The following is a 27,975-nucleotide window of genomic DNA, read 5'->3' as shown; positions in this document are numbered from 1 at the left end:
CTGGCAATGCTGGGTTAACAATTGGACTCCGTCATCTTAAAGGTCTTTTCCGACCAAAATGATTGTGTGATTTAACCTTTCTCTTGCGCTTTCTGTTGTTCTCCCCCCGTGGTCAATAAGCCTGACTTTGATTGCTCTCTTCTCTGAATTCTGCTACCCAGCTCCGTGTTGTCACATTGGGCTCCTCAGCCTGGGGGAGGGAGGTGGCAAATCCAGCAGGCAGCTGGGAGACAGACCTTTCTTTTTTAAGGAAGACAGGGAGGCGGCAGGGAATCTGTCTGTCCCTCCCCAACTTGCCACACGTATGTTTTGTCTGGGTGTTGCCTTCTCGAAGCTGCTCAGGCTCCTGGGCAAGCCGTGGTGGGGATGTGCCGTGGGCCAGGGACATCTGCAGAGCCTCATGCCTCCCACCATGGCACGTGTCTGGTCAGCTGCTGAGAGGCAGCTCCACATCCTCCTAGCTCAGGTTGCTCTGGGGAGAGTCTTTGCACGGTGGCTTTGTAGCAAATTGTCTGACAAGAGGCCTTCTGTACCTGGAACATCCTTAGACCCAAAGTCAGGAGAAGCTCTTGAAGGGTGGTGGCTCATATCCTTACAGAAGTGATCTGTTAAAGCAGGTCCATTTTTACAGCTTTCCATCACTCCTGCTCTGATGACACATTCAGCAGCAGCTTTGTGGGGAAAATGGGATTTCTCCTGTACAAGGGTCTGCTGGGTTTGGTAACTGCATTCCCATGTCTCTGTATAGAGTAAATCACCTCTGAGAGATGGAAGCGGAGGAAGAGGAGCAGAGAGCTGCAGGTTTGTGGAGGATTAACCTTGATTTGCTTCTTGGCAAAGCAGCAGCAGGGTTGGGTTGTGCCCAAACCTTCCCTGCTGTCCCCTGGGAGAGGATGGCCACTTTGCTCTGACGTCTTTGCAGCCGGGGTCCTTGGCAGTGAGCTGAGCCAGGCGTGAGCCTCCTGGCATCCGTGCGACCACAGGCAGGGACCCTGCCAGCACACATGGCAGTGGAAGCACTGCTTACTGGACCAGAAATGTAAAACTGGAAGGGGAGCTTGGCTACAGGGTAAGAATTTGGCTACATGGTGAGAACTTGGCTACAGGGTGAGCAGAAGCGAGAAGGTGACGGGCAAGGTGCTTTGTCCTGTGCACTTGGCAGCCGGCAGCAGAGGGCATGTGGTTTGCTGGGAGAAAGTCCCTCTTGGAGTGTTTTTGGCATTGGCTGCAGCAGGCAGAGCCCCACAGAAGCTGCAGCAGCTTTTTTCCCTGTCCTACAGCTCGTTAAATGGCAGCGTGGTGGTGGTCTGTCATCAGCAGAGACACGGCTCCAGACGCAGCTCTGCTCGCAGCGTGGGCTGCAGTAATCTGGGGAATCCACCCTGCTTATCAGCCAGGCAGGGCTCAGGGCGCTGCGCTGTCTTCTGAAGCAGTCCAAAAAGTGTGGTGACATTTTTGCTGGGAGGAAACATTAGCAGATCAGAACTGTGTGGAGCCAGCTCCCGGAGCAGCGCTGAGTGTGTGGCTGCCCTGCAGCCTGGAGATCTGCTCAGCAGACCTTCCACCCCCTCGTCCCTCCTTGCCTGCGCCATGGCACAGGCCTCCAAGCCTTGAACACAGGATGCTCCATCTAAACACGAGGAGGATTTTCTTTACTTTGAGGGTGGTAAAGCCCTGGAGCAGGCTGCCCAGAGAAGTGGTTCAATCTCCATCTCTGGAGTCATTCAAAACCTACCTGGACGCTGTCCTGTGCAAGCTGCTGTGACAGGGGCTTGGACTTGATGATCTCCAGAGGTCCCTTCCGGCCCCCTACCATGGTGGGGTTCTGTGCACCCAGCCTTTCCCCACCCGTAGCCCTGCTGCTGCCTAGCCTCGGCTTCACGCCGTGCTCGCTCCGTGACGCGTGGTGTGTCCATGAGAAAGGCTTCCCTGGCAGACAGCTGAAACTTCACATGGCTGAGACATCCCCCACACCAGCTCCTTTCATGCTTCCAGACTCCCCAGTTTAATGTGAGTTTAATCTTTTCCATGTCTTCAGGGAGGATGTCACATGAGTTTGGCGTTTTGCTGGGGTTGCAGCTTTGATGCATTGTCCTCTGCTGTGTGGTGCTGCTGCTGCTGGGTTTGGCCGCTGCTTCTCGTGGTGGCCGGTGACGCCTGCAGTAGCTGAAGGTGGGAGGTCTGTCAGCTTGCAGCCCTGGGTTTGTTACTGGAGGAGGAAACTCCTCCAGAGCAGCAGCTGGCTTAGGTGCCTTGGATGTTCTCAGGATGTGAATCTCCTGCCATGGTGTGAGGGGGTTTAGGAGGCTGGCTTGCCAAAGCCTGGTGTCAGAAGTCCTGTGGGTGACACCTGCACAGTGCCTTGGCCATGTCAGATGGAGAGGACCTCCACGTCATCTGCTCCAAGGCAGGGTAGCATTAGGTAGGGAAGTATTATCCTTGCTGTGTGTTTGCAGCAGTGGGGAGTGACTAAAACTTGGAAGGATGTGTTTGTGGAAGGTTTTGGAGGCTAATGTGGCACTTCTGTGAGCTCTGCATGACCAACATCTTCTGGTTACTCTGGAAAACCAGAGCATCCATGATGGAGCTGTCTTCCCATCCCAATGAAGGATTCTGGCTTTTTTCTGGTTCTGTACATTTTGTTTACTGTCCATCTTTATTTGGTTCTTGCCCTGCCTCTTAAAAGCTGCCAGCAGGATGGTAGAAGATGCCAGTCCTGCTGCAGAGTGCTTTGGGTCTGGATTAAACATTGCTCTGGAACCTGGTGGCCTCAGATGAAAAGGAGAAGGAGGCAAATGGCCAAACCCAAACACCTGGGTTTGCAGGTGCCAAATGAGAGTAAACCAATGAAGGTCTGTCCTTGCTTGTTCCCCAAAGTTTTAAGATGCCTCCAGGGTCCCTGCCTGGGAAGTGGAGATGTGTGAGGTTTGTTCCATCGCCTGGTCCTTGCTCCTGAATTCACTGGGATATTCCCGAGGTTCCCACGCTGGGAGGAAGCTTTGCGTGCTCACAGCGGGCACCAGGATGCTGAGACAGGGAATGGGAACCCAGGAGGAGTTGTGCAAGGATGAAGAGGAAGAGAAATGTTTTTCTGAGGTTACCATGGCCTTTGGTGCTTGCAGCTGGGAGATGTTGCTTGGGCTGTTGCAACATCATGGGCTGAACACGAGTTTAAACAGAGACATCTCAGAGCATTTGTCCAAATCCACCAAGGCTCAAGCAAGGCTTTTGTTAGGGTGTACCTGGTGTCTGCAGAGCCTGTGCTGTGTGAGGCTGCTCATGGCAGAGCCCCAAGCTGAGAGTCTCCTTGAGCTGAAGGATCCTGTTGCAATGGCAGTGGCAAAATATTGTTGGTTTCTTTATTTCTTATGTAATTCATGTGATTGGTCATCGTCTCCTCTTGGGTTTAAGGCATGTAGGTTTCATTATAGTGAAATCTGGTCTTTGTCTTACACTTTGACATATTGAAGTGATAGAACAAGGGGCACCAGGCACACACTGGAATCCAAGAGGTTGCATGTGAACAGGAGGAGAAAACTCTTTGCTGTGAGGGTGATGGAGCCCTGGATCAGGCTGCCCAGGGGGGTTGGACTAGATGATGTCCTGAGCTCCCTTCCCAGCCATGTTGTGATTCTGTGAAGCACATAGTGCAAGAAGTTGGACAGGGCAGGAGCAAAAGTCTGGTTTAGGGTTGTACTGTGGGGTGTGCCTGTGCTTGTGTGTGCATCTCCATGTGGACAGACAGAGACTGACACCAGGAACATGTAGTGCTGATGTCGTTAAAGCAGCCCAAACTCCCAGCATCTGGTGACACGTGCCAGCTGCGCCCTGCCCCAGCCACGTTACAGCAGACAAGTCTGGGGGTGAACAGGGCACAAAGCTTTGGGTGCTTGAGCCATGTAACAGAGACACGTGTGCTAATTTGGTCTGAAAATAGGCACAAATGCATCCTGCTTCCTGTCACCTTCCCCAGACTTCCTTCTGCAGCTCAGAGCAGATGGGGCTCGCAGGAGCTTTCCATAGGAACGACGTTCGCCCCGCAGCCTCCCCTCGGGACAAGGCACCGGTGCCAGGGATGGGAAGATGGGAGGTGGGCAGGTGGGGAGCACGGAGGAGCCTCATCCCGGGCACGGACGGTGCCAGCAGACCCTGCCAGCCTCAGTCCCCAGGCTGCCATGGATGGTGGGTAGGTGACGTAGCTCACTGCCAGGGCCCTGTCACTCGCTGCTGCTTCATCTGTTGCCCTTTCTTCACTGCCATTTAGTCAGCATCAGATCAAGGACGGCGATGGTCAGGAGCTGTCTGTGCTGACATGTTTCCCTGTCTTGAAAATCGAGCCCAGCTTGTTTTTGAGGCTTGGCTGGTGCTCATGAACCCCTCGAGCTGCACTTGAGCAGAGCAAACCACAGAGAGCTGCAGCCAGAGCTCCCTGCCAGGCTTGGGCAGAGCCCAGCCCCCCAAAGGGCCCTGGGAATGGAGCGGGTCGTGCACATTTGTGGTGTTTGTTAAATGCTACCCAAAAAAACCAGCTGTGGGGGCTTTCCTAGCTGGTGGGTCCTCCAGGACAGGCTCTGGGCATGTTGTGTGAACCCTGTGTGCCAGGGAGACTCACTGCTCATGTCCTGGTGAGGTGCAGGTAGAGGCTTTGCATCCTTGCTTTTAGCTCATCAGGGTTCCTTTTCTTCCTGATTTTCCCTGTGCAGGTCAGTCTGAACTTCTTTTTTTCTTCTTAAATGCTTGTGCCTTGCCTGCTGGGATTCAGCATTGCCCAGCACTTTGGAGGTGCACAGCATTGCTTTGGATCTCTCCTTGGAATCTTCTTAATTAGGGAAGTGTTTCTCCCTCCAAGTGCAGCAGCAGTGGGAGTGTCCAAATGGAATTCAGCACTTTTAAGGAGGTTGAGGTGCAAAAAGTTTGTCAGACGTGGTTACAGCGCTTCTCTGGTTGAAGCCTTGGTAAGTTTGTGTGCAGAGACAGGCAAAGCACAGAGTCCTCCCTCTCTGGAAGGTTTTGGTCCAGGCCAGCAATCCAGAGCCATCCCCCAAGCACACCGAGAGACCATCAGTGTCGAAATCGGCTCTCCCACTGACTAATGGTGTTGTGACAGGACCTGGTTCCTGCTCCAGCCTTCCTGCACCATGCTGGACTTGAAGATCTCCAGGGGTCCCTTCCAGCCCCTAACATCCTGTGATCCTGGCTGCTCTAAAGCTTTCCTCATGGCAACTGATCCCGCTCCCAGACTGCAGCCGAGCGCTCTGACTGAAGCAAGAGTTTTGTAACCTTGGCCAGAAACCAGATAATCAGTGGCATCCAGAAATGGAGCAATATCAAGAGGCAGCTGCACAGAGATAATTGAGGGAAAAGTTTGTGGGAAAAACTGCTCCTGGAGAAACCACACAGGCAGAGAGGTTGGAGGGTGCTGTCAGGGCTCGCTTTTCTTTCACCCTTCATGTATCCCAGGAAGGATCTCAGCTGGAGTGTTCTGAATCACAGGGTAGTTCACAAATAGAATCCTAGAATCCCTGCATGGTGGAGCTTGGAAGGGACCTCTGGAGATCATCCAGTCCAACCCCCCTGCTAAAGCAGGGTCATCCACAGCAGCTTGCCCAGGATCACAATGTCCAGGCAGGTTTGGAATCTCTCCAGAGAAGAAGACTCCACAACCTCTCTGGGCAGCCTGCTCCAGGGTTCCAGCACCCTCGCACCAAAGGAGTTTCAGATGGAACCTCCTGGGTTCCATTTTGTGTCCCTTGCCCTTTGTCCTATTGCTTGGCACCACTGAGAAGAGTCTGGCCCTATCATCTTGCCCACCCCCCTTTAGCTCTTGCTGAGCTAAACAGCCCCAGGTCTCTCAGCCTTTCCTCCTCACAGAGATGCTCCAGGCCCCTCAGCATCTTCACAGCCCCCACTGGACTCTCTCCAGTAGTTCCCTGTCTCTTTTGAACTGGGGAGCCCTGAACTGGACCCAGTACTCCAGGTGTGGCCTCACTGGAGCAGAACAGGGGAAGAGAAGAACCTGCTGGCCACAGTCTTCATGCCCCCAGGAGACTCTTTGCCTTCTTTGCCATGCAGGCACATTGCTGGCTCTTGGGCAACTTGTCCACCAGCACTTCCAGGTCCTTCTCTGCAGAGCTGCTTTCCTGCAGGTCAGCCCCTCACCTGTGCTGGTGCAGGAGGTTATTCCTCCCCAGGACACTTGGTGTAATAGAAACCCAGGGAGGTGTCAGAACTTCTGATCACTGCACAGTCTTCTGGTGCTGGGGCAGGAAGTGACACCAGGAGCTGCATCTGTAGGGGCTGTGGTTTGAATTGAATCCGTTACCGGGGATGGTTTCGTGCAGCAAGTCATCACCAGAGAACCGTTGAGGAGTTGGACTTTCACCATGCCTGGAGAGCTCCTGAGCATGATCTTGACCCTGGTCTTTGAAGAGACAGGTGAATGTCCATGTGCACCAACCTGAGCTTCCCCGTCGCAGGTCCTAGCCGACAGCAGGAGGGGAGCATGGTTGAAGTTGTAGCAGCTGCTTCGGTTTGTGTCACCGAGGCTGCTCGGCTGGCGCCCGCTCGAGGGAGCAGGCGAGCCCCGCCTGAGCCCTGTGCAAAGACCTCCAGCTGAGAGTAGCTGGAGGCCTATCAGGAGGTCAGGAAGTGCTGTGGGTTAAAGTGCAATCACTCTTTGAGAAAGGCAGAAGGAAGGACGGTTGTTGTGGGGACCAGGTACTGATTTTGAGGACAGGAGAGGGAGGGGGAGGCATGCAAAGCGGTGAAGAAGGACGTTTGAGCTGGAAGAAGGCCTGACAAGGTGCATCAGCCCCCTCCAAAAAGGAACAAAAGATAGCAGGTTCCCCAGGGGAAAGGGTGAAGATGTTGGGTTGAAGGTGAGGGCACGATGGAGCTGTGAGGCTTGGGTAGCCCTAGATGTGCCAGCAGGTGAGTGTGCTTTCCAACCACGGCGCTCCGAGCAGGGAACTGCCCTGATGTCCCAGATTTCCTTGGTTTGGGAATGGCTGTAAGAATTAGCACTGCCATTAAAAGCTAATCCCAGTGATTACCCGTGGTGAGGCTGCAGGGTGAAAGGCACCTGTGTTTGCTCTGCTGGTTCCGCAGCCTCCTGCTGCTCCTCCACTTGCCGACCCACCGAGGGAGGGATGGACTTTACTCTTCCGGGGCCAAGCTGGAGCACAAAGAACAATTGTTCCCTGTTCCCCAAAGCACGTGTTGTCTCTCCAGTGCTTGCAAGCAAGTTGAGGTACTGATCCTGAGGTCTGAAAGATAGAGGAGAACCTGGTGAGGAGCAGGTGTTTGATGCTGGGAGGGTGTCAGTAAAGCAGCACTGCCTGTGGGCAGTGTGGGTTGCAGGTGTGACAGTGGCTTTTTGAACATGCAGCCTGTTAGTGAGCTACACCATGGTCTGAGTGTGGGCTCAGGAGATGCCACCCTGTGGCACAGCTCTGAGGTGGTCTTCTTTGGGGTGACAGGCATCTCAGTGAAGGTGTGAGCAGGGTAATGAAGAAGGGCCTGGTTCAGCACGTTGGAAGAGCTCCAGTTATGTTTTTCTCCCCATGCTTTCCAGTGCTGGGGTGAGGGATTGGGTCTGGGGTGTGATCTGTGTAGGATGCTACTCCAAGGGAGCTTTCAAAGATTTGAGGACACTTGTTTTTCAGGGACAGGGTTCTCAAAAGGAGTCTGAGGTTCTAAAATGCCTATGTTTCCACAGGGCTTGTCCATATTCCAACCTTTCCAGACCAAACTAATGTGTTGGATTGGTGCAGGTGACACCTGCACCTCTAATTGGAGTTTTTGGTAATGGGCAAGAGCCTGCAGCCAGCTTTCTTCTCCTGTCTGGCATTTAAAGAAGTCTTTTTTTCCCTCCAGGCTGGCAGGCTGCAATGTGCAGGTCCTGGGCATGAGCTGATTTGTTGAAGCTTCAGATGGAGATGGCAGGAACCTGGCTGGTCTGCTCCGTAGGAAGGGGAGGGTTGAATGACATCATCTCGCTTGGGTTTGGTAGTGAGGAATGTCTTCTCCTGTCAGGCATGGGCCTGGTTTTGGCTGGCTGGGACTGAGAGCAAGCTCTGTCTGTGTACATCTGTGCCTGTCCCATTTTGCCCATTGGATTCACTGGCAGTCAGTCCTGGTGCAACTGGGCCTGCGCTGCCTCCCAGACCGCCCAGCTGGGCTGAGCATGGGGCCAGCAGCTGGCAGCGCTCTCCTCCTCCCACAGCTCTCAGGGACCTTCCCTTCCCATCCCTTTTGGGACCATTGCCTTTGGAGGTCCTCCCCAGAAACCTTTGATCTCAGTGTGTGGCTTTGGTCTGGCGTGCCCTGGGTGAAATAAAACCAATTTTCAGCTGGTTCCTCACCCCAGCAATGGTTGAGGAGAGGATGGGGTGGGTGGGCATGCCTGGGGCTGGCCCAGCTGAGCTCTGCTGTTCCCAGCCGGCCTCCTAGGCATGGCTTCAGCCCTGCTCCTGGTCATACTCCCCAAAGTCCTGTTTCATCCTCCAGGAGGTTGCTCTGGTTGTTCAGGAGGTCAGTTGACCCCCTATCTGCTAGCCCATGCTATGGGGCGAGGCAGCAACCAGTAGGACCCCCAGCTCCAGGGCTGCCCTCTGCCCACCACCCATGGTGACCAGGTTGGGTGTCATGTCCACTTTTCCAGCTTTCTCCCTGCAGGCAAAGTCATGGGGGTGATAGCTCAGGGACCACCGTGGCTGGGGCTGTGGGCTGTGGCTGGCCATCCCAAACTGTCCAGAACTGCCATGTCCAGGCTGGCCATGTCCCAGGGCAGATTTCCCCTCTCTGGAGCTGCTTTCCCAGGGGAGAAGTGTGGGACCAGGTCCTTGCCAGCTGCAGAGGGGTGCTGCCAGCCTGGCTGAGGGGCTGGCGTGTCCCAGGAGAGTGGCAGGCACAATGGGGGCTGGCTGGTGGCCAGGGGCAAGCAGCTCCTTTGTTTTTCTGGAGAAGTGTGAGGGGTTGTGTGCTGCTGAGCTTGCCCTGTCTCCTGCTTCTTACTGTGCAGCAGGCATGAAGTCATCCAGTTCAAGGATCCTGTACTGGGCACTGGTCAGGCCATACCTTGAGTACTGGGTTCAGTTTTGTGCTGTTCATTCCAAGAAGGATGTAGAGGTACTGGAGTGGGTCCAGAGGGTCTGGAGAACAGGTCTGGTGAGGAGCAGCTGAGGGACCTGGGGTTGTTGAGCCTGGAGAAAAGGAGGCTGAGGGGATACCTGGCTCTCTGCAACTCCCTGAAAGGAGACTGTAGTGAGGTGGGGATCTGTCCCTTCTCCCTGGTATCAGGTGATAGAATGAAAGGAAATGGCATCAAGCTACCGCAGGGGAGGTTTAGGTTGGACAGGAGGGACAATTTCTTCACTGAAAGAGTGGTCAGGCATTGGAACAGGCCATCCAGGGAGGTGGTGGAGTCACCACCTGTGGGAATATTCCAGACATGTGTAGATGTGGCAGCTGGGGAGGTGAGTTAGTGGGCACGGCAGCGCTGGGTTCATGCACTGCATGACCTTAGAGGTCTATTCCAACTGTAATGATTTTATGATTCTAAGGAGCTTAGTTAATTGTTTACAAAATAGGAAGGGTGAGCTTGTCCCCTGGTAGAGAGGTGAGGTGGAGAAGGGGGTTGTTGTGGAGAAGGAAGTGACTGCCCCAGCGCCCAGCTCAGGAGAGCTGGAAGCCAAACAGTCGTTCTACAGCCCTAGGTGCGCAAGGCTGAGCTGCTGCGCCGCCTCTCCTGCGAGCTCCCACCTGGGAATTTGTACCCTCTGCCTCTTATTAAATGTGCTGAAAAACGGAAGGGGGCCTGGGAGCGCTGTTGGTGATTGTTGTGCAAATGTAAAGCTCCTGCAAGCTGCCGAACAGGCCGGGGCCGTGTTTACACGGCGAGGCAGCCGGCTTTCCAAGGGGAATGAGTCAGCGAGATGAACAGAAGGGGCGCGGAATTAATCTGGCATCCGTCTGGCCTCTTCTCAGCTGAACAGGTTTGCCAAGCTCCACGTGAATAGGTACCAGCCCCGGCCCCGAGCAGCCACAAAGACTCGGGGAGGGGGCAGGATTCTGGCCAGAATAAATTGACAGAAGAGGGGGCTCAGGGGAGACCTTGCTGTCGGCAGCTCTCTGAAAGGAGGCTGTAGGGAGGTGGGAGTTGCTCTCCTCTCCCTACTGTCAGGTGATACAATGAGAGGCTGTGGCCTCCAGCTGCACCAGGGGAGCTTTAGGTTGGGAATTAGGACAAAATTCTTTCCTGAAAGAGTGGTCAGGCATTGGAACAGGCTGCCCAGGGAGGTGCTGGACTCACCATCCATGGAGGTGGTAAAAAATGCTGTAGATCAGGTACTTGGAGACATGGTTTAGTGGACATGGTGGTGTTGGGTAGCTGCTTGGTCTTGATGGTCTCAGAGGCCTTTTCCACCCCAAATGATTCTGTGTTTCTGTCACAGCTTGTGGGTTGTGAAACAGTGTTAGCAAGGTGCTGGAAATGAGGTGGGGTTAATTAATGGGGGGGGGGGGAGCAGAGCCTGCCCTGCTGCCAGTCCTGCTGGTCCAATCGCTCATGACAGGCAGAAGTGAAGCTGCTTGGGTTTAATATCCTCTGCAAAGCACAATTCTGCTTGCCTGGCATGTCAGCTGAATTCCCACCTCTTGGATTTGCAGTGAATATCGAAGTGAATCTATTCAGGTGGCCAGTTATGTTCTCCACTCTGACCTAGTGCTCCTGCCTCCTCCCAGGCACTGCTTGTTTCACAGAACCATGGAATGCTTTGTGTTGGAAGAGACCTTTAAAGGTCATCTAGTCCAACCCCCTGCAGTCAGCAGGGACATCTGCAACTAGAGCAGGTTGCTCAGAGCCCCAGACAATCTGACCTGGAATGGTTCCAGGGATGGGGCATCTCCCACCTCTCTGGGCAGCCTGGGCCAGTGTCTCACCATCTTCAGTGTGAAAAATACCTCCCTTCTAGCCAGTCTAAATCTCCCTCTTTTAGTTTAAACCATCACCCTTTGTCCTGTCACAACAGGCCCTCTAGAAAGTCTGTCCCTGTCTATCTGATCAGCTTCTGTGAGTACTGAAAGGCCAGAAAAAAAGGCTCCCTGGAGCTTTCTCCTCTCCTTTATCTGCACCCTAATGAGCACCAGTAAGTGAAATCAAGGGGAAATAATTCTTCAGCTTCACAAACTGGTTACTGACAATGACAGAGATTCTTGAGGCTGGAAATGACTGGAGCTGCTTCTGGAGGAAGCAATTGTAGCACCTGGGACTCTGTTGATGTGCATCACGGAGGGGACACCTCAGGCTCCGGAGCAAAGCCTTTAGTGGAACATTGCCAGTGCCAGGAGAGCCCTGCTGCTGCGAAATGCGATGTCTTGGCAGCTGGGGAGCCCTGGCTGGGAGTGTGGGGACACTGAGGACAGGGCTGCTCCCTCTTGGCTTCGGTTTTTGTGAGCTCCAGCCTGCCTCAGCGGTGCTGTGCGTGCCCAGGGCTGGCTGAGCTGCCTTTTTAAGGTGCTGTTTTCAGTCAGAACCTTGTGGTGCTTGAGTTTTGGCACTTGTGCTGGGCTGCAGGCCCTTCAAATGATGAAGAGCAGAAATGTGGAGGCGTGGGTTTCTGCAGTCGTTCCCATGCTCTGAGAGATTTTCTTGTTTCATCTTCTCTTTATGGACTTTGCTGGGTTGCTTTACTGGATTTTCCATGTCCCCCCCCCCCCCCCCGCCCTGGTTTTGCTTCCCAGCTGCAGTGATGAGGAGGACTGGTCAGCTTGCTCCTGACTTTGCCAGTTTAGATCCTTTCCTGCTCCCACATCCGAAAGGAGAGGATTGGGAGCTCCTTACTGGTGGTCCCACACCTCAGCACTGCACGGAGCAGGGGCTCACTGTGTTCCTAAACATGGGCAACCATCTCAGCATCTGACTCGGTGATCTTAAAGGTCTTCCCCAACCAAAATGATTCTGTGATCTTCTGGGCAAAGGAGCTGGGGTGGAGGATTACCTAACTTGGAAATTGCCATCTCCTGCTGGAAATGCCAGCCCTGGGAATGTCTCAGCACTGTCTGTGGTCACTGCTTTGGTCTGGGAATTTCTGCTGCTGCAGGGCTGGGCTGGGGCCTGTGAATCTCTTTTCTTTTTCTTTTCTTTTTTTTTTTAAACAAAAAAATACCACAAACCAACCCAAAGGGCCCTAAAGCCTCTGAAGCTTAAATGAACCATCTCAATTCTGAAGGGATTTCCAGAGCACTTCTAGAACAGAGGCTGATGAAAGCACCGCGCTGGTGTCCCTCCAGCCCTTAACCTCCTGTCCTGCCCTAGCCACAGGCGCTGGGCTCTGCTGGTGCTGGCCAGGACGTGGGTCAAGGTCCTCTCTGCTCCGTCCCCAAGCAGGCAGGAGGTTTTGGCTCCTCTCCTCTGTTTTCTTTCTCCCTCCCCACCCACAGAATTCCCATCTTGTGATGGAGCACTGCGTGACTTTGTTCCTGGACCATTTCCTGCAATTGTAGCTCTGCAGAATCCCAGTGGCTGCTCTGAGAAGCTGGGGGTGCAGCGTGGAGCCCTGTCAGGTGGCAGTGAGCTGGGGAAAGAGTTTCCAAATGGGACCTGTTCCTGCCCTACCAGCATCAGCACAAGGAGCCCTTTGCTGTAGGGATTGCTGTGGGTCACTTCTTGGGGACAGGGAGTTGCATGGGTGGTTTTTAGCCTCTGATCTTGGGGGAGGGAGGGGTTTTGTTCATCTACAAAAGGACTCGCCTGCCCTGGCTTCAACCAGTGCTTGTGCTCCCAGTTGCAGCTGGTGCTTTGCTGTGTTTCAGATGTCAGTTGTCTTTTCAGCCCTGTAACCAGGCAACCCATGGCAGCAGCAGGGAGTGCTTTGTTATTCCCCAAATTGTCTTACCTAGGCCAAGGCAGTGCCAGTGCTGGGGGTGAGGGACCCACAGCCAACCCCTCCGGGAGCACTGGGCCCCCTCGGTGGTTTCTGGTCTTGCCTCATGATGGCAACATGTTCCAAAAGTGTCTTTTGTAGGTAGGGCTTGTGATGTAGTGATGTGTGTCTTATAGCAGGGCTTGTGATGTAGTGATGTGTGTCTTATAGGAGGGCTTGTGATGTGTGTCTCCTTCTCTGGAGTGATTCCAGACCCATCTGGACGTTGTGATCCTGGGCAACCTGCTGTGGGTGACCCTGCTTTAGCAAGGGGGTTGGACTAGATGATCTCCAGAGGGCCCTTTCCAACCCCCATCATTCTGGCATTCTGTATGTCTGGGAATTCAGCCTGACAAGCTGGGGGAGCAGGACTGTCCTTTCCCCAGCGGTGTTTGAGGGTCCATCTTCATGTCCTTGCACCCTGGAGACCTCAGGAGCTGCAAGCAGCTTTGTGCAGGCTCACGGTGATGCTGCAGGTGTAGAATGGGAGGGATGTTGCTCTCTGTTTGGGCCTGATCCATTTCAGGCCTTTCCTTGCACGTGAAACAAGTCATGTTCTAGCTGCCGCTCCCAGCTTGCCTCCCATGTGGAAGGTGGCCACAGCCAGCCAAGGTTGTGCCCTCTCTGCTCTGGGGTGCGTGGCACATGGAGGTTCTCTGCCCTCTTGGCATTACCATGGGAGACTTTGGTGAGGGGTCATCCCCATGGGAAGTGTCCTGCCCTTCTCCCCACCCCACCCCCAGTCAAAAGGCCCTTTTGAGACGTCTGACTGCTCTTTTCCTCTCTCTGCACAGACGGTTGATGATGAGGCGATGGCAGCATAAATGAAGATCAAGTAAGGAAGGCAGAACGATGCCCAAGGGTGGGTGTTCTAAAACACCACAGCCAGAAGACTTCTCTCTCAGCAACGACATGGTGGAGAAACAAACGGGGAAAAAGGTAGAGTGTGTGCTTCCCTGGGCTGCCTTCAGAGCTCCTGCCCCTTGCTCTGGTGTCCTCAGGCTGCCCCAGTATTTCATGGGGCAGGAGGCTGCTGGGGGATTACCTCTGGAGTCAGATCTCTCTGCTGGCTCGCTGCGTGGAGCTGGGCTCCCATTTAGTCCTTGGTGCTGTGATACTTCTAGGAAGTGCTCTGGCTGGGATGCTTTGGAAGATCATAGTATCAGTCAGGGTTGGAAGGGACCACAAGGATCATCCAGTTCCAACCCCCCTGCCATGGGTAGGGACACCCCACACTAGATCAGGCTGGCTAGGGCCTCATCCAGCCTGGGCTTAAACACCTCCAGGGACAGCACCCCAACCACCTCCCTGGACAACCCATTCCAGGGCTCCACCACTCTCATGGTGAAGAACTTCTTCCTCGCCTCCAGCCTGAATCTCCCCACCTCCAGCTTCATCCCATTCCCCCTAGTCCTATCACTACCTGAGATCCTGAGAAGTCCCTCCCCAGCCTTCTTGTAGGCCCCCTTCAGATACTGGAAGGACACAATAAGGTCACCTCGGAGCCTTCTCTTCTCCAGCCTGAACAGCCCCAACTCCTTCAGTCTGTCCTCACAGCAGAGCAGCTCCAGCCCTCTGCTCATCCTCGTGGCCCTTCTCTGGACACCTTCCAGCACCTCCAGATCCCTCTTGTAATAGGGGCTCCAGAACTGGAGGCAGTACTCCAGGTGGGGTGTCAGCAGAGCTGAGCAGAGGGGGAGAATCACCTCCCTTGCCCTGCTGGCCACACTTCTCTTGCTGCAGCCCAGGATCTGATTGGCTTTCCGGGCTGCAAGTGCACACTGAGAGCTCCTGGTGAGCTCCTCATCCACCAGCACCCCCAAGTCTCTCTCCTCAGGGCTGCTTTCCAGCCAGTCCCTGCCCAGCCTGGATTTGTGCCTGGGATTGCCTCGACCCAGATGCAGGACCCTGCACTTGGTCTTGTTGAACCTCATGAGGTTGGCTTGTGCCCACCTCTCCAACCTGTGAAGGTCCCTCTGGATGGCATCCCTTCCCTCCAGCCTGTCTGCTGCACCACACAGCTTGGTGTCCTCAGCAAACTTGCTGAGGGTGCACTCAATGCCACTGTCCATGGCACCCACACAGATGTTGAACAAGCCTGGTCCCAGGACTGATCCCTGAGGGACTCCGCTTGTCCCTGGCCTCCACTGGGCCATGGACCCATTGACAGCCACCCTTTGGGTGCAGCCATCAAGCCAGTTCTGTATCCATCTAGTGGTCACCCATCAAACCCATGTCCAAGATTCTCTGCTGTGTATTATGAAGGATCTTAGCAGTGAGCTGTGGAAGGACCAAGGGATGCAGTGATCTCCCAAGCATGTGCTGTGCAAGGGAGGAGTTTCTCCTCCTCTGGCTGTAAATGCTGTGTCTGTGTCGTGCTTAGCTGGCTTTGCTTCACCCAGAAGTCTCTGCTCAGAGGGTGAGGCCTCAGTGTGTGAGCTGCTCTGCTGAAATGACTGCTTCTGGGACTTCATTTGAGGTGTTCAGGTTTTGAGGTTACTGAGATGAAATCATAGTTTGAGGGTAAATGAGTTCATACTTCTTGTTTTGATCACCCTCAGCTCTGTCTCCTCTCATTCAGCATTTCTTTATCCTTCTGCTTGTTGCTAGTTTCCAGTAAAGAGGTGTGCAGATGTTACCTTTAAAGACAAATCAAATCCTTCATCTGCTGTTTTGTGCTAAGGAAACAGATCTCATCTCTTCTCCTTCCATCTTGCTGCAGTTTCTCAGTGTTCCCCCAGGAGTTTCAGCCAGACCCACGAACTGAAGCTGGGCTTTGTGAGCACCACTGATGCCACATCACTTGCTCTGTCCCCTCCCATGTGATCCCCCCCCCCCCCCACTGATGACAGTGACTCCTCTTAGGATTGACCTCATATGATTGAAAAAATGAGGAAAGTTAGAACCAACAGGAAAATCCCAGGCAGAAATGTGGTTACTGAGTGCTGGGAGCATTTGCCTGCTTCCCCTTCCTGTGTCACCATGTGTGCATGGCTCCAGATCAGGAGCTGTGCCCAGAAATGGAGCACTGCACTTTGCTGGGACATGTTGAAAGAGTTGCCTTGTTGCAAGGCCAGCGAGCTGGTGAAGGGTGTGGAGCACAAGTCTCCTGAGGAGCAGCTGAGGGAACTGGGGTTGTTCAGCCTGGAGAAAAGGAGGCTGAGGGGAGACCTTCTGGCTCTCTACAGCTCCCTGAAAGGAGGTTAGAGCCAGGTGGGGGTTGGTCTCTTCTCCAGAGGAGGGCAAGAGGAAATGGCCTCAGATTGCCCCAGGGAAAGCTTAGGTTGGACATGAGGAAAAATTTCTTCCCTAAAAGGATTGTCAGGGCCTGGACTGGACTGCCAAGGGCAGTGGTGGAGTCCTCATCCCTGGAGTGGTTTTAAAGCTGTGGAGATGTGGTGCTGAGTGAGATGGTTTAGTGGTGACCTGGCAGTTAAGGGTTGGACTCAGTCTGGAAGGTCTTTTCCAACCTCAATGATTCCATGGTTCTAAGGCACCAGCATTCGCTCTGGCAGAGGAGGCAGAGCTCAGCAGCACAGGGTACATGACCACAGGGGTTTGTCTGCACTCCCTGAGGACCTTAGCTTGGGTGAGGTGCTTCAGGAGGAAGAAGGTCACTTATGGTATGAATCAGGTCTCATTTCACTTCACCACTGGCAGCAGCTCAAAGGCTGTGTGTTATTTACAGAGCAGGCTTGCTGGGTGGTGTGAGGGATGCTGGGGCCTGGAGTTATCTCCTGCTGGCTAAATGAGTGGGACACAAATGACCTTCTGCTTTCCATTCAGTGGTGGCCACACAGGCCTGTGGAGAGTGGTGCTGAGAAAGGACAGGAAAGAGCCTTTCTGCTCAGTGAGGTCTGGTCTTCTCAACAGAGAAGAAAGTTGAGGGCTCCTGTCCTCTGGGGACTGAGCTGAGGTCCAGCCAAAGGACATGGTGCAGTATATGGTCCTGTTTTCCAGTTAACACTGGAGCTGAGCTGGAGCAGTGACTCAGGGTAAAAGCACTTGGTCCTTACACATCCTCCTTCCAGATTCTGTGGTTCCTGCCCTTCAAAGGAGCTGCTGCTTTTCATTTATCTCACCTTTGTCTACACTGGGAAGGCCTGAGCCTGGCAGTTGGCACATGCTGGCTGGCAGAGGCTGGAGAAAGCAGAGAGTGGCCAAGCAGAGCCCAAGCTGTGCCACACAGAGGGGCCTGCACCCACCAGGGCTGCCTAAGATGGTGCACAGGGTGAGTGTGGCAAAGGAGGAGCTGCATGGCTGCCTCAGTGTTCTCCTCTCAATGTGACCTTAATATCAGTGGTTGTTTTGACATTAAACAGCCTTAACACAGCATCAAAGAATTGTTTTGGTTGGAAGAGACTATTTAAGATCATCAAGTCCAACTGTTAACCCAGCACTGCCAGGTCATTAGTAAACCATCTCCCTCAGCACCACCTCTCTGCAGTTTTGAAACCCCTCCAGAGATGGGGGACTCCACCACTGCCCTTGGCTGCCTGGGAAAGGCCCTGACAACCCTTGAAGGGAAGCAATTTTTCCTCATGTCCAACCAAAACCTCCCCTGGCATGACTTGAGGCCATTTCCTCTCATCCTGTCACTTGTTCCTTGGGAGAAGAGACTGAGCCCCACCTGTCTCTAACCTCCTTTCAGGGAGTTTTAGAGAGCAATGAGGTCACCCCTCAGCCTCCTTTTCTCCAGGCTAACAACTCCAGTTCCCTCAGCTGCTTCTCACAAGACTTGTTCTCCAGTCTCTTCACCAGCTTTGTTGTTCTTCCCTGGACCCACTCCCGCACCTCAATGTCCTCCTTGGAGTTAAGGTCCCAAAACTGAACTCAGGATTCAAGGTGTGGCCTCACCAGTGCTTGGTAATGGGGCACAATCCCTGCCCTGGTCCTGCTGGCCACATGCTGTTAGCCTTTTTGGCCACCTGGGCACAGCTCTCAACCAACACCCCCAGGTCTTTTTCCATCAGACAGTTTCCAGCCACTCTGCCCCCAGCCTGGAACATTCATGGAGTTGCTGTGACCTATGGGGTTGTGGTTGACCCCTGGGGTGACTGTGACAAAAATGAGTCACATGTGTAGGCTCTGAAGCTCTAGCCCTGGAGGTGACAGTGGTGCAGGACACTCCATAGTCCTGGTGTCAGACTGGGCTGTGCACTACAGGAAATATATGAGTTCTGCACTTGAACCTGCTCCCCCAGCCTCTCTGGGAGGCTGCACTTCCTGCAGTGTCCTCCTGCTTTGTGGGAGAGGATGTGAGCTGCTGCCTCCCAGTTGTAGACCTGATCACGAGAAGGAGCTGCTGGCTCTCCACTCCGTGCCCTTCCATGGAACACTGTGAGGGAGATGTTGCTTGTGCTGGTGCAGCCACTGGAACAGAGTGGTTCAAAGACCATTCCTCTGTTGCCCTTCATGGCAAACAGCATCAGATGCTTCATCTGCTGGGACTAAGGATCTGTTTCTCCCACGGCGACCGGTTGGGTCCTGCCAACCTTATATGGCTGCACGCAGGCTGCCCGGGGCGGGAGCTCGGCAGCGCCGGGGGCTCTGCTGGAGTTCAGGCTGAAGGGCTTTGTAAAAATACACATGCCATATATGAGTAATTCTCCTCTCTGGTGTAGATCCAGAGATGCCCAGAGCAGCAGCAGATTACTCATGGCTTAGGCTGAGCAGAGCACTGCAGCAAGGCTCAGAGCAGTTGTGGAAACCATTTCCTGATGTGCCGGGGCCTGCTCGCTGCGTGGTCACCGCCTGTGCTCCGAGCGGGTGGCTCTTCGAGGGCAGTGCTTCCACTTGCTCAGTCCAAATCCTGGTTTTGCTGCAGTGCTTGAACTGGATGCTGAGCAGAATGGTGCCTGAGCCTGGAGCTTGCTTGTAGGAGCTGGCAGAAGGTATAAAAATGCTGCTTCTCCTCCCTCTTCCCACAGTTCCAGGGAGGGCAGCACAGTGCTGCTTTCCGTTCTTTGTGAAGCCTGTTGGACTCTCAGAGTTTTGCTGTGCTGTGTGAACAAGTGGCTCAACAAGGCCAAGTGCTGGGTCCCACACTTGGGTCACAGCAGCTCCATGAATGCTTCAGGCTGGGGACAGAGCATCTGGAAACTGCCTGGTGGAAAAGGAACTAGGGGTGCTGGTTGACAGTAGCTGAATTTGACCCAGTGTCTCCCAATAGCATCCTGGCTTGGATCAGCAATAGTGTGACCAGCAGGACCAGGGCAGGGATCCTCCCCCTTTCATGGGTACTGATGAGGCCACACCTTGAGTACTGGGTTCAGATTTGAGCCACTCACTCCAAGGAGGACATTGAGGTGCTGGAGCAGGTCCAGAGAAGAGCAACAAAGCTGGTGAAGGGTCTAGAGCACAAGTCTTGTGTGGAGCAGCTGAGGGAACTGGGGTTGTTCAGCCTGGAGAAAAGGGAGCTGTGGGGTGACCTTCCGGTTCTCTACAACTCCCTGAAAGGAGATTGGAGCCACTTGGGGTTCAGTCTCTTCTCCCAAGGAACAAGCCACAGGGACAAGAGGAAATGGCCTCAAATCATACCAGGAGAGGTTTAGGTTGGACGAGGAACAATTTCTTCCCCTTGAGGGTTTTCAAGGTTTGGACCTGGCTGCTCAGGGCAGTGGTGGAGTCCCCATCCCTGGAGGGGTTTCAAAGCTGTGGGGTTGTGGTGCTGAGCAATATGTGGTGCTTAATTGTGACCTGGCAGTGCTGGGTGATGGTTGGACTGAATGATCCTAAAGGTCTCTCTTAACCAAACCAGTTCTGTAATTCTGTAAGTGCTGGGCTGTGCATCCAGCACAGATCAACGTGCCAGGGTGTGAGGTGTGGAGAAGCTCTGGGTGATGTAGCTGCTGTTTCAGTGGTGGTAAGCAGCCCATGGTCATCACAGGACAGTGTTTCTGATAGTCCTCATTGACTGAGGCATGTGGGGATGGAGCTCCCCTTCCAGTTGACTCCATACTTCAGGTAGTTCATTGCAGGGTCGATCAAAAGAAGATTTTTGGAAGCTTTGTGTGTACTTGGTGTGCTCTGGTTTTGGAAAGCCTAGAATGGAGCCGTGTTTAGGGGATGCTGGGTTGGTTTCCACTGTCTGCAGTGTGCTCTCTGGATAAAAACCTTTGTAACACAGGGTGAGAGAACTCTGCTCCTGCCCCTTCTCTCCTCCCAGCACAGCCCCATTCAGGAAGTGATTTGCTGCTATTAGTGCAGGGAAAGCCCCACTCCTGCAGCATGTGCTTTCTGCAGCCTGGGTTGTTCTGCCTGCAGCAAAAGTTTGGTGCACTCAGGGGCATGGGTGGTGGGACCCTTGCTCCTTCTGGGCTTTTCCTCCCAGGCTCCCAATGATGACTTTCTTTGTTGTTACTTACTTCTTGGAATCACAGACTGGTTTGGTTTGCAAGGGACCTTTAAAGGTCATGTCCACCCCCTCTGCAGGGACATCTGCAACTGGAGCAGGTTGCTCAGAACCCCAAACAACCTGACCTGCAGTGGTTCTAGGGATGTGGCATCTCCCAGCTGTCTGGGCAGCCAGGGCCAGTGTCTCACCAGCTTCAGTGGAAGAAAATAATCTTCTTTCTACCCAGGCAAAATCTCTCTCTTAGTTTCAAACCATCACCCCTTGTCCTGTCACAACAGGCCCTGCTAAAATGTTTGTCCCCAGCTTTCTTCTCAGCCTCTTGAAGTAGTGGAAGGCCACAAGAAAGTCTCCCTGGAGCCTTCTCTTCTCCAGACTGCGCAACCCCAACTCACTTAGCCTGTCCTCACACAGAGGGGTTCCAGCCCTTGGCTGCCATTGCAACCTGAAATACTTCAGGCTCATTTTGGAGAACAAAGAGCTGCGGGGATTTCCACCGCTGGTAACGCAAGTCTGCATAAGCAGCTGGGCTGTGAGTCAGGTTTGGTCGGTGTTGAAGTGAAGGCACAGCTCCAGCACAGCTCTGGGCCGGCAGAGGCACTGGTGCAGAGTCTGTGTGTGGGCTCTGCAGCTCGGATGGATGGAGGAGGAGGAGGAGGCTGCAGACACATGGCTCAGCCTGTAGAGCAAGCTGGAGACTCACTCAGCTGCAAAGCTGGATTTCTGTGCATGGCTCTGCCCTGCAGGATTTTGCATGGAGCAGTACCACGTTTTGGTTTTGCTCTGAGAAGCCACATTGGGGCAGTGAGCTGGCCTAGCTGGAGCTCTGCCTGGGGGTGCCAAGTGGCTTTCATTTGTGTGTGTCCCAGATGACCTGAGCAGATGGATTTGGGGTCTCCCCTGCCCATTCGAGATTTGTGTTGTAAGAAGTCAGCTGAGCACTTCCATGTGCTGCACACGTGGCTTGTATCAACCTCGTGTCTCACATCAGGCAGCTCCTAGGGGCCAGGTTGTGGGGGGTTTGGGCTCCAGACCATCGTGGCTGACAGCAGCCTGTGATGCATCTCTTAACTCATGGTGGGTCAGTTACTCATAGAGTAAATCTTACTAAGGACATAATGTGATAGTCAGGGATTTTCCTGAATTCACCCTCTGCCAGCTTCTCTTTGCCAGAGCTTTCAGCAGCATCTGCAGAGGGGAACTGCTTTCAGTGGCTGAGCTCTCAGCAGTATCCCCATCTCCAAACACCTCCTATCCTCAGCAAGAGCTGTCCCAGCCTGGCTTACACGTGGATGTGCCTACAAGTTTCTCTGCCACATCCATTAACTGAGATTCTTTTGTGAAACCTGACTGAGATGAGTTTGAGCTCACTGAGAAGATCTAAAGATGAGAACAGCTTTTGCGCAAGCAAAGGGCAGCATTCTCCACTACCTCATGATCTTAGAGGTCTTTTCCAACTTTAGTGATTCTGTGGTTCTGTATGAAACTGGAAGTAAAGGTTCAAGTAAGAAGTGAAAGCACAGGTTACTCTCAGGAGTAAGCTCTCCACGCTGCCTTCAGTTCTCCACGGTGTTTTCCCCACCAACAGCTGCAGGCATCCTCAACAGGTCGCTGCTTTCCGCGGGGGGGAGGAGGGAGAGCAGAGTTTGGCTCTTCCTTGCTCCAATTAGTATAAAAGGTTCTCGCTGTGCTGCTGTGCAAATTAATCTTGAAAGCGGTGCCGGCCCCGCCGCCACTTCCCCCCTTGCTTGCTGTAATTGTGCTGAGTGTCCTGGGTGAGCGGCCGGGAGCGCCGGGCGGGAGCAGCGCCGGGCGGGAGCAGCGCCAGCCGTGCCTCAGCCTGCCTGCTGCCGGCCTTCGCCCAGCCGCTGCCCCTTCCACCACGCGGGGCCCACTGCCTGCTCTGCGAAGGGCTTTTTAACCTCATTCCTCGGCTCTGCCGCTCTTCCAGGACAGAGCTTTTAACGGCGTTGCAGTAACTTCCTGCAGTCGGTTGTGTTTTTACCTGTCCCCTGCTTTTTCTCACTCCTGGGCTTGCAGAGGCCCTGTATGGTATTAAAACTGGAGTATTGTGTCCAGGTTTGGGCTCCCCGCGAGAGAGAGAGACTGGGAACTACTGGAGAGAGTCCAACAGAGAGCCAGGGAGGTGCTGAGGGGACTGGAACGTCTCTGTGAGGAGGAAAGGCTGAGTGACCTGTTCAGCCTGCAGAAGAGCAGCCTGAGAGGGGATCTGCTCAATGCTCAGCAAGAGCTAAAGGGTGGGGGGCAAGAGGATGGGGCCAGACTGATGTGCAGTGGTGCCCAGCGACAGGACAACGGGGCAGCAGGCACAAAGTGGAACCCGGAAGGTCCCATGTGAACAGGAGGAGAAACTTTTTTGCTGTAAGGGTGCTGGAGCCCTGGAGCAGGCTGCCCAGAGAGGCTATGGAGTCTCCCTCTCTGGAGAGGTTCCAAATCCACCTGCTGTGGGTAACCCTGCTTTAGCAGGGGGGCTGGACTAGAAGATATCCTGAGGTCCCTTCCAACCCTCCCCATGCTGAGATTCTAAGATTCTGTGGAATGCACTTTCAGAGGAGGAAGAGGTGCCAGGTTTCACCAGTGTTTGATGCTCCATCATGGTGGTGGAGCACCTCAGGTCCAATGTATGCAGGTGTGCCCACAAGCAGAGAGGGGGAGATACACACATGGTCATCTCTGGGTTTATGCTCTTGTCCTGGGTGTTGACTTTTAAGGGTAAAAATTACTGGGTGGAATGTTGTCTTGAGGTGTAGTTGAAGTTTTTGAGAGGAATGCTGGGGCCACATTCTGCAGTGGGAGAAGATACTGCTTTACCCCACATGGACAGGACCTCCTGGGTGCTCAGCACTGGGTTTAAGGGTGTGAGGGGTGAGTTGGAGCTTGTGCTAAACTATGGAGAGGAAAAGGTGGACCGAGATGCCTGCTTGCAACAAGAGCTGATTAATGAATGGTCCCTGGCCTTACAGCTCTGAGCTGGTCAGAGCAGCAGCTGGCAGTAGGAGTGGCATCAGTGGTTATTACAAACTGGTTTTGTTCATGTCAGAATAAAATAAGACAAAAGCATTGAAACCCAGAGCTGCAGTGTTGGGTTTGGCTGCTGTGTCTGTCCCATCACTCTGCTGACTTCTGCACCCAGGAAGGGCTCTTGGCAGCTGCTCCTGAGCAGCACTGCCCTTCTCCAGGCTCTGAACGTGCCTTGGCTCCCTTCAAGCATGAGAGCCACTGTGGGATGGGTTTGGCTAGCTGGCTTTACCAAAAAAGGGCTTCCCCAACCCATTTTGTTTGTCCTCACTGGAGCATGGGTGAGAGGGGCTGGGTGCTGGGCAGCAGGGCTCTCACACTGCCCATCCAAAGGGGACATGAGTCTCAACCCACTGGTCCAGGCAGAGGGTTTCTCTTTGACCTGCAGGTGAAGTCTGATTCATAAAATCACAGAATGGTGGAGGTTGGAAGGGACCTCTGGAGATCATCCAGTCCAACCCCCTCTGCTAAAGCAGGGTCACCCACAGCACTTTGCCCAGGATCACAATGTACAGGCGGGTTTGGAATCTCTTCAGAGAAGGAGTCTCCACAGCCTCTCTGGGCAGCCTGCTCCAGGGCTCCAGCACCCTCACAGCAAGGAATTTTCTCCTGCTTGTCAGATGGGATCTCTTGGTTCCAGTTTGTGCCTTCTGTACTTTGCCCTGACTCTGGCCACCACTGAAAAGAGCCCAGCTCCATCCTTAGAAACCCTTCCCAGATGATAAGGATCAGAAATCCTTGGGCTCCCCCATCCTAACCTGCCTTGCCCCCATGCTCACAGCCAGGCACATTCCCAGCTTCATTCAAGGTGTTGGCTCTGGTTTGCACATCAGTTGACTGCAGGTTTGGCACCAAGCAACAGCTTTGATTGGCTTCATTCTTCTTTGCTGGGATTTTATCACTCTTTACCTTGGTGGAGCCTCCATTCTGCACGGTTCTGGGGAAACCTGCGGTAGAAAGGAAGAGGATGAGTGCTGCATGAGGCTGGTGCAGCACTTTGGGGGGTGAAGTGGGCACAGGCTGGGGAAGGCTCTTGTTAATGTGGTCTTCTCTCTTTCTAGGATAAAGATAAAGTTTCTCTAACCAAGACTCCAAAGTTGGAGCGGAGCGATGGCGGCAAAGAGGTGAAAGAGCGAGCGACCAAGAGGAAGTTGCCTTTCACTGTTGGAACAAATGGAGATCAAAAAGACTCGGATACAGGTACAGAGATGCCACATTCCACCTTCAGAACATGAGTGGTGGGGAGCACACAGTGCCCAGTATCCAGACAGTCCCTGCTGGGGTGCTGCATCCAATTTCCTGTAGCTTTTAACCGAAGGAAGAAGCCTGAGGACAAGAGGATAACTGCACCTACACCTCTGCAGCTGAGTGGATTAAAGCTCTTAAGGTCTTAGTGGTATTTAACAAGACCAAGAAGTGGCCCTGTGAGGAGACGCCCCCCTTTTGACTGGTGGTCTGATCTCTTCCACTTCTAACTACTCCAGCTGGAACTGATACCTGTCTAGTGGTGTTTTGGTGGTTTGGGGCTTTAAACTTCCAGTTCTTTGCTGTATTTGAACAATTCTTTCCAGTCACTGTGTGCACAGGCACTGTCAAACAAAGGTACAACTGACTGGAGGTCATTCTGGAGGGCTGACTCTGGTGATGTGGCCATCTGGGCCTGTTTTGGTGTTTAGGTTGGATCTTTAGGGCTGATGCAGTTGGTCCTCCAGACTGGAAGGACATTAAGGTGGCCTCTTTGCCTCTGTTCTTGGGTCTGCCAAGGTTGCTTTGGTGATTGCAGTGTGACTGAGCAGCACATCCTCAGTCCACACCTGGTTTCTGGGAAGTGTTGCTGTTGCTGAGGGTGTTTCAAGGCTGTGTCATGGCTGGGCAGGTCACATCTTGTGGCAGAAGAGTGGTTGGTACATGTGACTCTTTCCCACCATGGCCCCATGTAGCTGCAGAGACACTGAAGAAGCTGTTTGATTTGTAAAGAATGGGGAAGAGCTGTCACAAAGCTTTGACATGGAGAAAATGAGGGTGTTTGGTTGGACTGGGCTTAGCTGTGCCTGTGTGGGCAGAGATTTCTGTAGATCCTTCCTAGGAGACCTGACCTTAGAAATAGTGCTGGTCAGATGAGGATCAAGAATTGTGCAAAGAGATAAAATGGACTAAAAGTTGGGAATGTGCTTTGGAATGGTAAAAAGGCTGGATTGGTGTGAGTGGTCAGGGGGCTTGGGTGCAGGACGTGGTGCATCAGCCTCAGTGAGCTGTTGGCCAGTCTCCTTTGGCTCAGAGCTTGTGAGGGCACATTCTTAAAGGTCACCAGTGCCTGGTCATGCAGCCACCACAGTGGCTGTTCAGGGATGAGGACTCAGGTCCTGGGGCTGGCCCTGCATGTCTGTGGGTTTCTGCATGCTGGGGAGGGATGTAGGCAGCTGCTGAAGTCCCTGCCCAGGGAGGAAGTTTGGAAACATGAACTGATGAGCTGACAAGACAGCTCGTACCAATGTCCCTTCACAGGGTGAAGGGTGGTGGTGGGGTGGGTGTTCATGGCACACAGAGGGGCGAGGTCATCACAGGATTAATTAATTTGGCTTTGCAGGTGTGCTCCCCAGATGCTGAGGTCCCCAGGTGTTGGGGAGCAGATGAGGTCGCAGCCCAGCGCGGGGGATCTGCCCTTGCTCAGGGTTCCTGGTGCTGTCTCACTCCCGATAAGATAAGGGGTGTCTTGGAGGAAGGGTGGCTAGGGCAAGGGAAAACTGGAAGGTTGTGGAGTCCCCATCCCTGGAGGTGTTCAAAAACCGTGTTGACTGGCACTTTGGGACATGGCCATGGTGCTTGGACTTGATCTCAGAGGTCTTTTCCAATCTGTGTGATTTTGTTTCTGTGAATTGAAACAGAAGCAGCAGGATGGGGACAGCTGAGTGCAGGGGAGAGGCTGAACCTGCTGTGTGTGCAGGGGAGCCAGAGCACAGCCCATGAGATATCCCTGCCCATCACCTTCACCTTTCCCCTCTGCTTTCAGCAGCTGTGTGACTCTTATCTCCGAACAACTCTTCAGAGATCATCCTTCCTGGGGAAGTTGTGCAGGCAGCAGGGCTGAGCTGAGGGGCCACAGCAGCCCAGCTGGTGGTGTGCACACATGACAGCTGGAGGCCTTGAGGTGGTCAGTGCCCTCAAAGATGCATTTAAAGACAAACTGGGCTCCTCAAAGGCTGGGAAGGTGTAGGCGAGTCTCTTGCAACCTGTTTGGTGGAGATTGAGGAGAGGAAGTGACTCAGCTGCTGGGGAGGAGATAGCAGCAGGAGCTGCAGATAAATGCACATGCAGAGTCAAGCAGGAGCCTGTTTCTCTTCTCTGAGATCTTTTACTCCAGGAATCAGATGGGAGAAGCTGGCTTGGATCACCAATAGTGTTGCAGTGAGAGGATGTGGTCAGAATCTTCTCAGTGGTGCCCGGCAACAGGCATAAACTAGAACCCAAGAGGTTCTGCTTGAACAGGAGGAGAAATTACTTTGCTGTGAGGGTGACAGAGCCTAGAGCAGGCTGCTAAAGCAGGGTCCCCTGCAGCAGGATCACAACGTCCAGATGCATCTGAAGTCTCTCCTGAGGAGACTCCACAACCTTTCTGGGCAGCCTGCTTCAAGGCTCCAGCACCCTCAGATGGAACATCCTGGGTTCCAGTTTGTGCCCAGTGCTCCTTGTCCTGTTGCTGAGCACCACTGGGAAAAGTTTGGACCCATCCTCTTGTCCCCCACCCCTTAGATATTGATGAGCATTGCAAAGATCCCTGTAAACATGGAGAAGATCCACTTGGCTCAAGGTTGGGGAGGGGGCAGAGGTTCGCCCTGCTCCTTGGCTCATGCTGCAGTGGAAAGTCTCCCCTGCCCTCCCTTTCCCCCTGTTTTTGCAGCCCTCTCCTTGTGCTGCTGGCTGTGCTCATGTGGTCAGCCAGCCACTGAGCGATTCCATCCTTGGTCTGGTTCATTTGCAGCCTGATCCTGAGCAAGCCTTCCCAGCCTCACTCCAGGTTCATTCCCTACAGAGGCACAGGCCTGGCACAGGCTGCAGGAAGTACCTCTGGCCGGTGCTGCTTTAAAGGCTTTGGTTTGGGTGCAGCAGTTTCAGTGCTAAATCTCCTGTAATTACCTCCTTCAAAATGGTTTCTGGAGCAACAATTCTGGCTCTGGGGTTTCTGAGGTACCTCAGCAATCACAGGACCAGTGAGTATGGCCAGGAGCTGTCTTCAGGAAGGGGAAAAAAACCACCCTGCATGAATCTGTGAGGCTCCAGACTGTGTGTGTCACAGATCCAACACTGCGGGAGCAGCGTCTCCCTGCCTGAGACTTCTCCGTCCTCCTCCTTCCACTCGTGCAGCGCCTCGCCACATCCACAGATGCTGACGAGATCCTACCTGCTGCCTGGCAGCCACCAGATGAGCTCAGCCAGGTTTTTTCCCAGCTATTTCAGCAGCTTCTGAGGCTTCCTGCAGCTACTCATTTGGGTGCTGTGCAAGGAGGAGAAAAAGACCAGGACTATCAGGAATTTGTGGGATTCACAAGCACCGAGAAGGAGCATCCTGCAGAGACGGCAGGGAGAAGGGCACGGTCCTGCTGGGGAGGGGTTGGCAGAGGTGGGCACGGGTGGCTGGCACGGAGCTGGGCACAGCAGCAG

At 53.8% G+C, this 27,975-nt stretch overlaps 1 protein-coding gene across 3 annotated transcripts in view; it reads left to right on the top strand.

The window, feature by feature from the left end:
• ANKRD11 (ankyrin repeat domain containing 11) overlaps positions 1-27,975 on the top strand; it is a 170,621-nt gene that overhangs the window by 114,165 nt on the left and 28,481 nt on the right. For all 3 annotated transcript variants that reach the window (XM_054170026.1, XM_054170024.1, XM_054170025.1), the window contains 2 exons: positions 13,718-13,862; positions 24,378-24,516. In XM_054170026.1, the coding sequence (XP_054026001.1) occupies positions 13,776-13,862; positions 24,378-24,516 (226 nt within the window). In that variant the 5' untranslated portion in view covers positions 13,718-13,775. The remainder of the gene's footprint in view (positions 1-13,717; positions 13,863-24,377; positions 24,517-27,975) is intronic.

This window comes from Dryobates pubescens, chromosome 19 (assembly GCF_014839835.1).
Source record: "Dryobates pubescens isolate bDryPub1 chromosome 19, bDryPub1.pri, whole genome shotgun sequence".
NCBI classification, from domain to species: Eukaryota; Metazoa; Chordata; class Aves; order Piciformes; family Picidae; genus Dryobates; species Dryobates pubescens.
The sequence above is the reverse complement of the archived record's forward strand: the minus strand, read 5'-3'. Positions and strand labels throughout refer to the sequence as shown.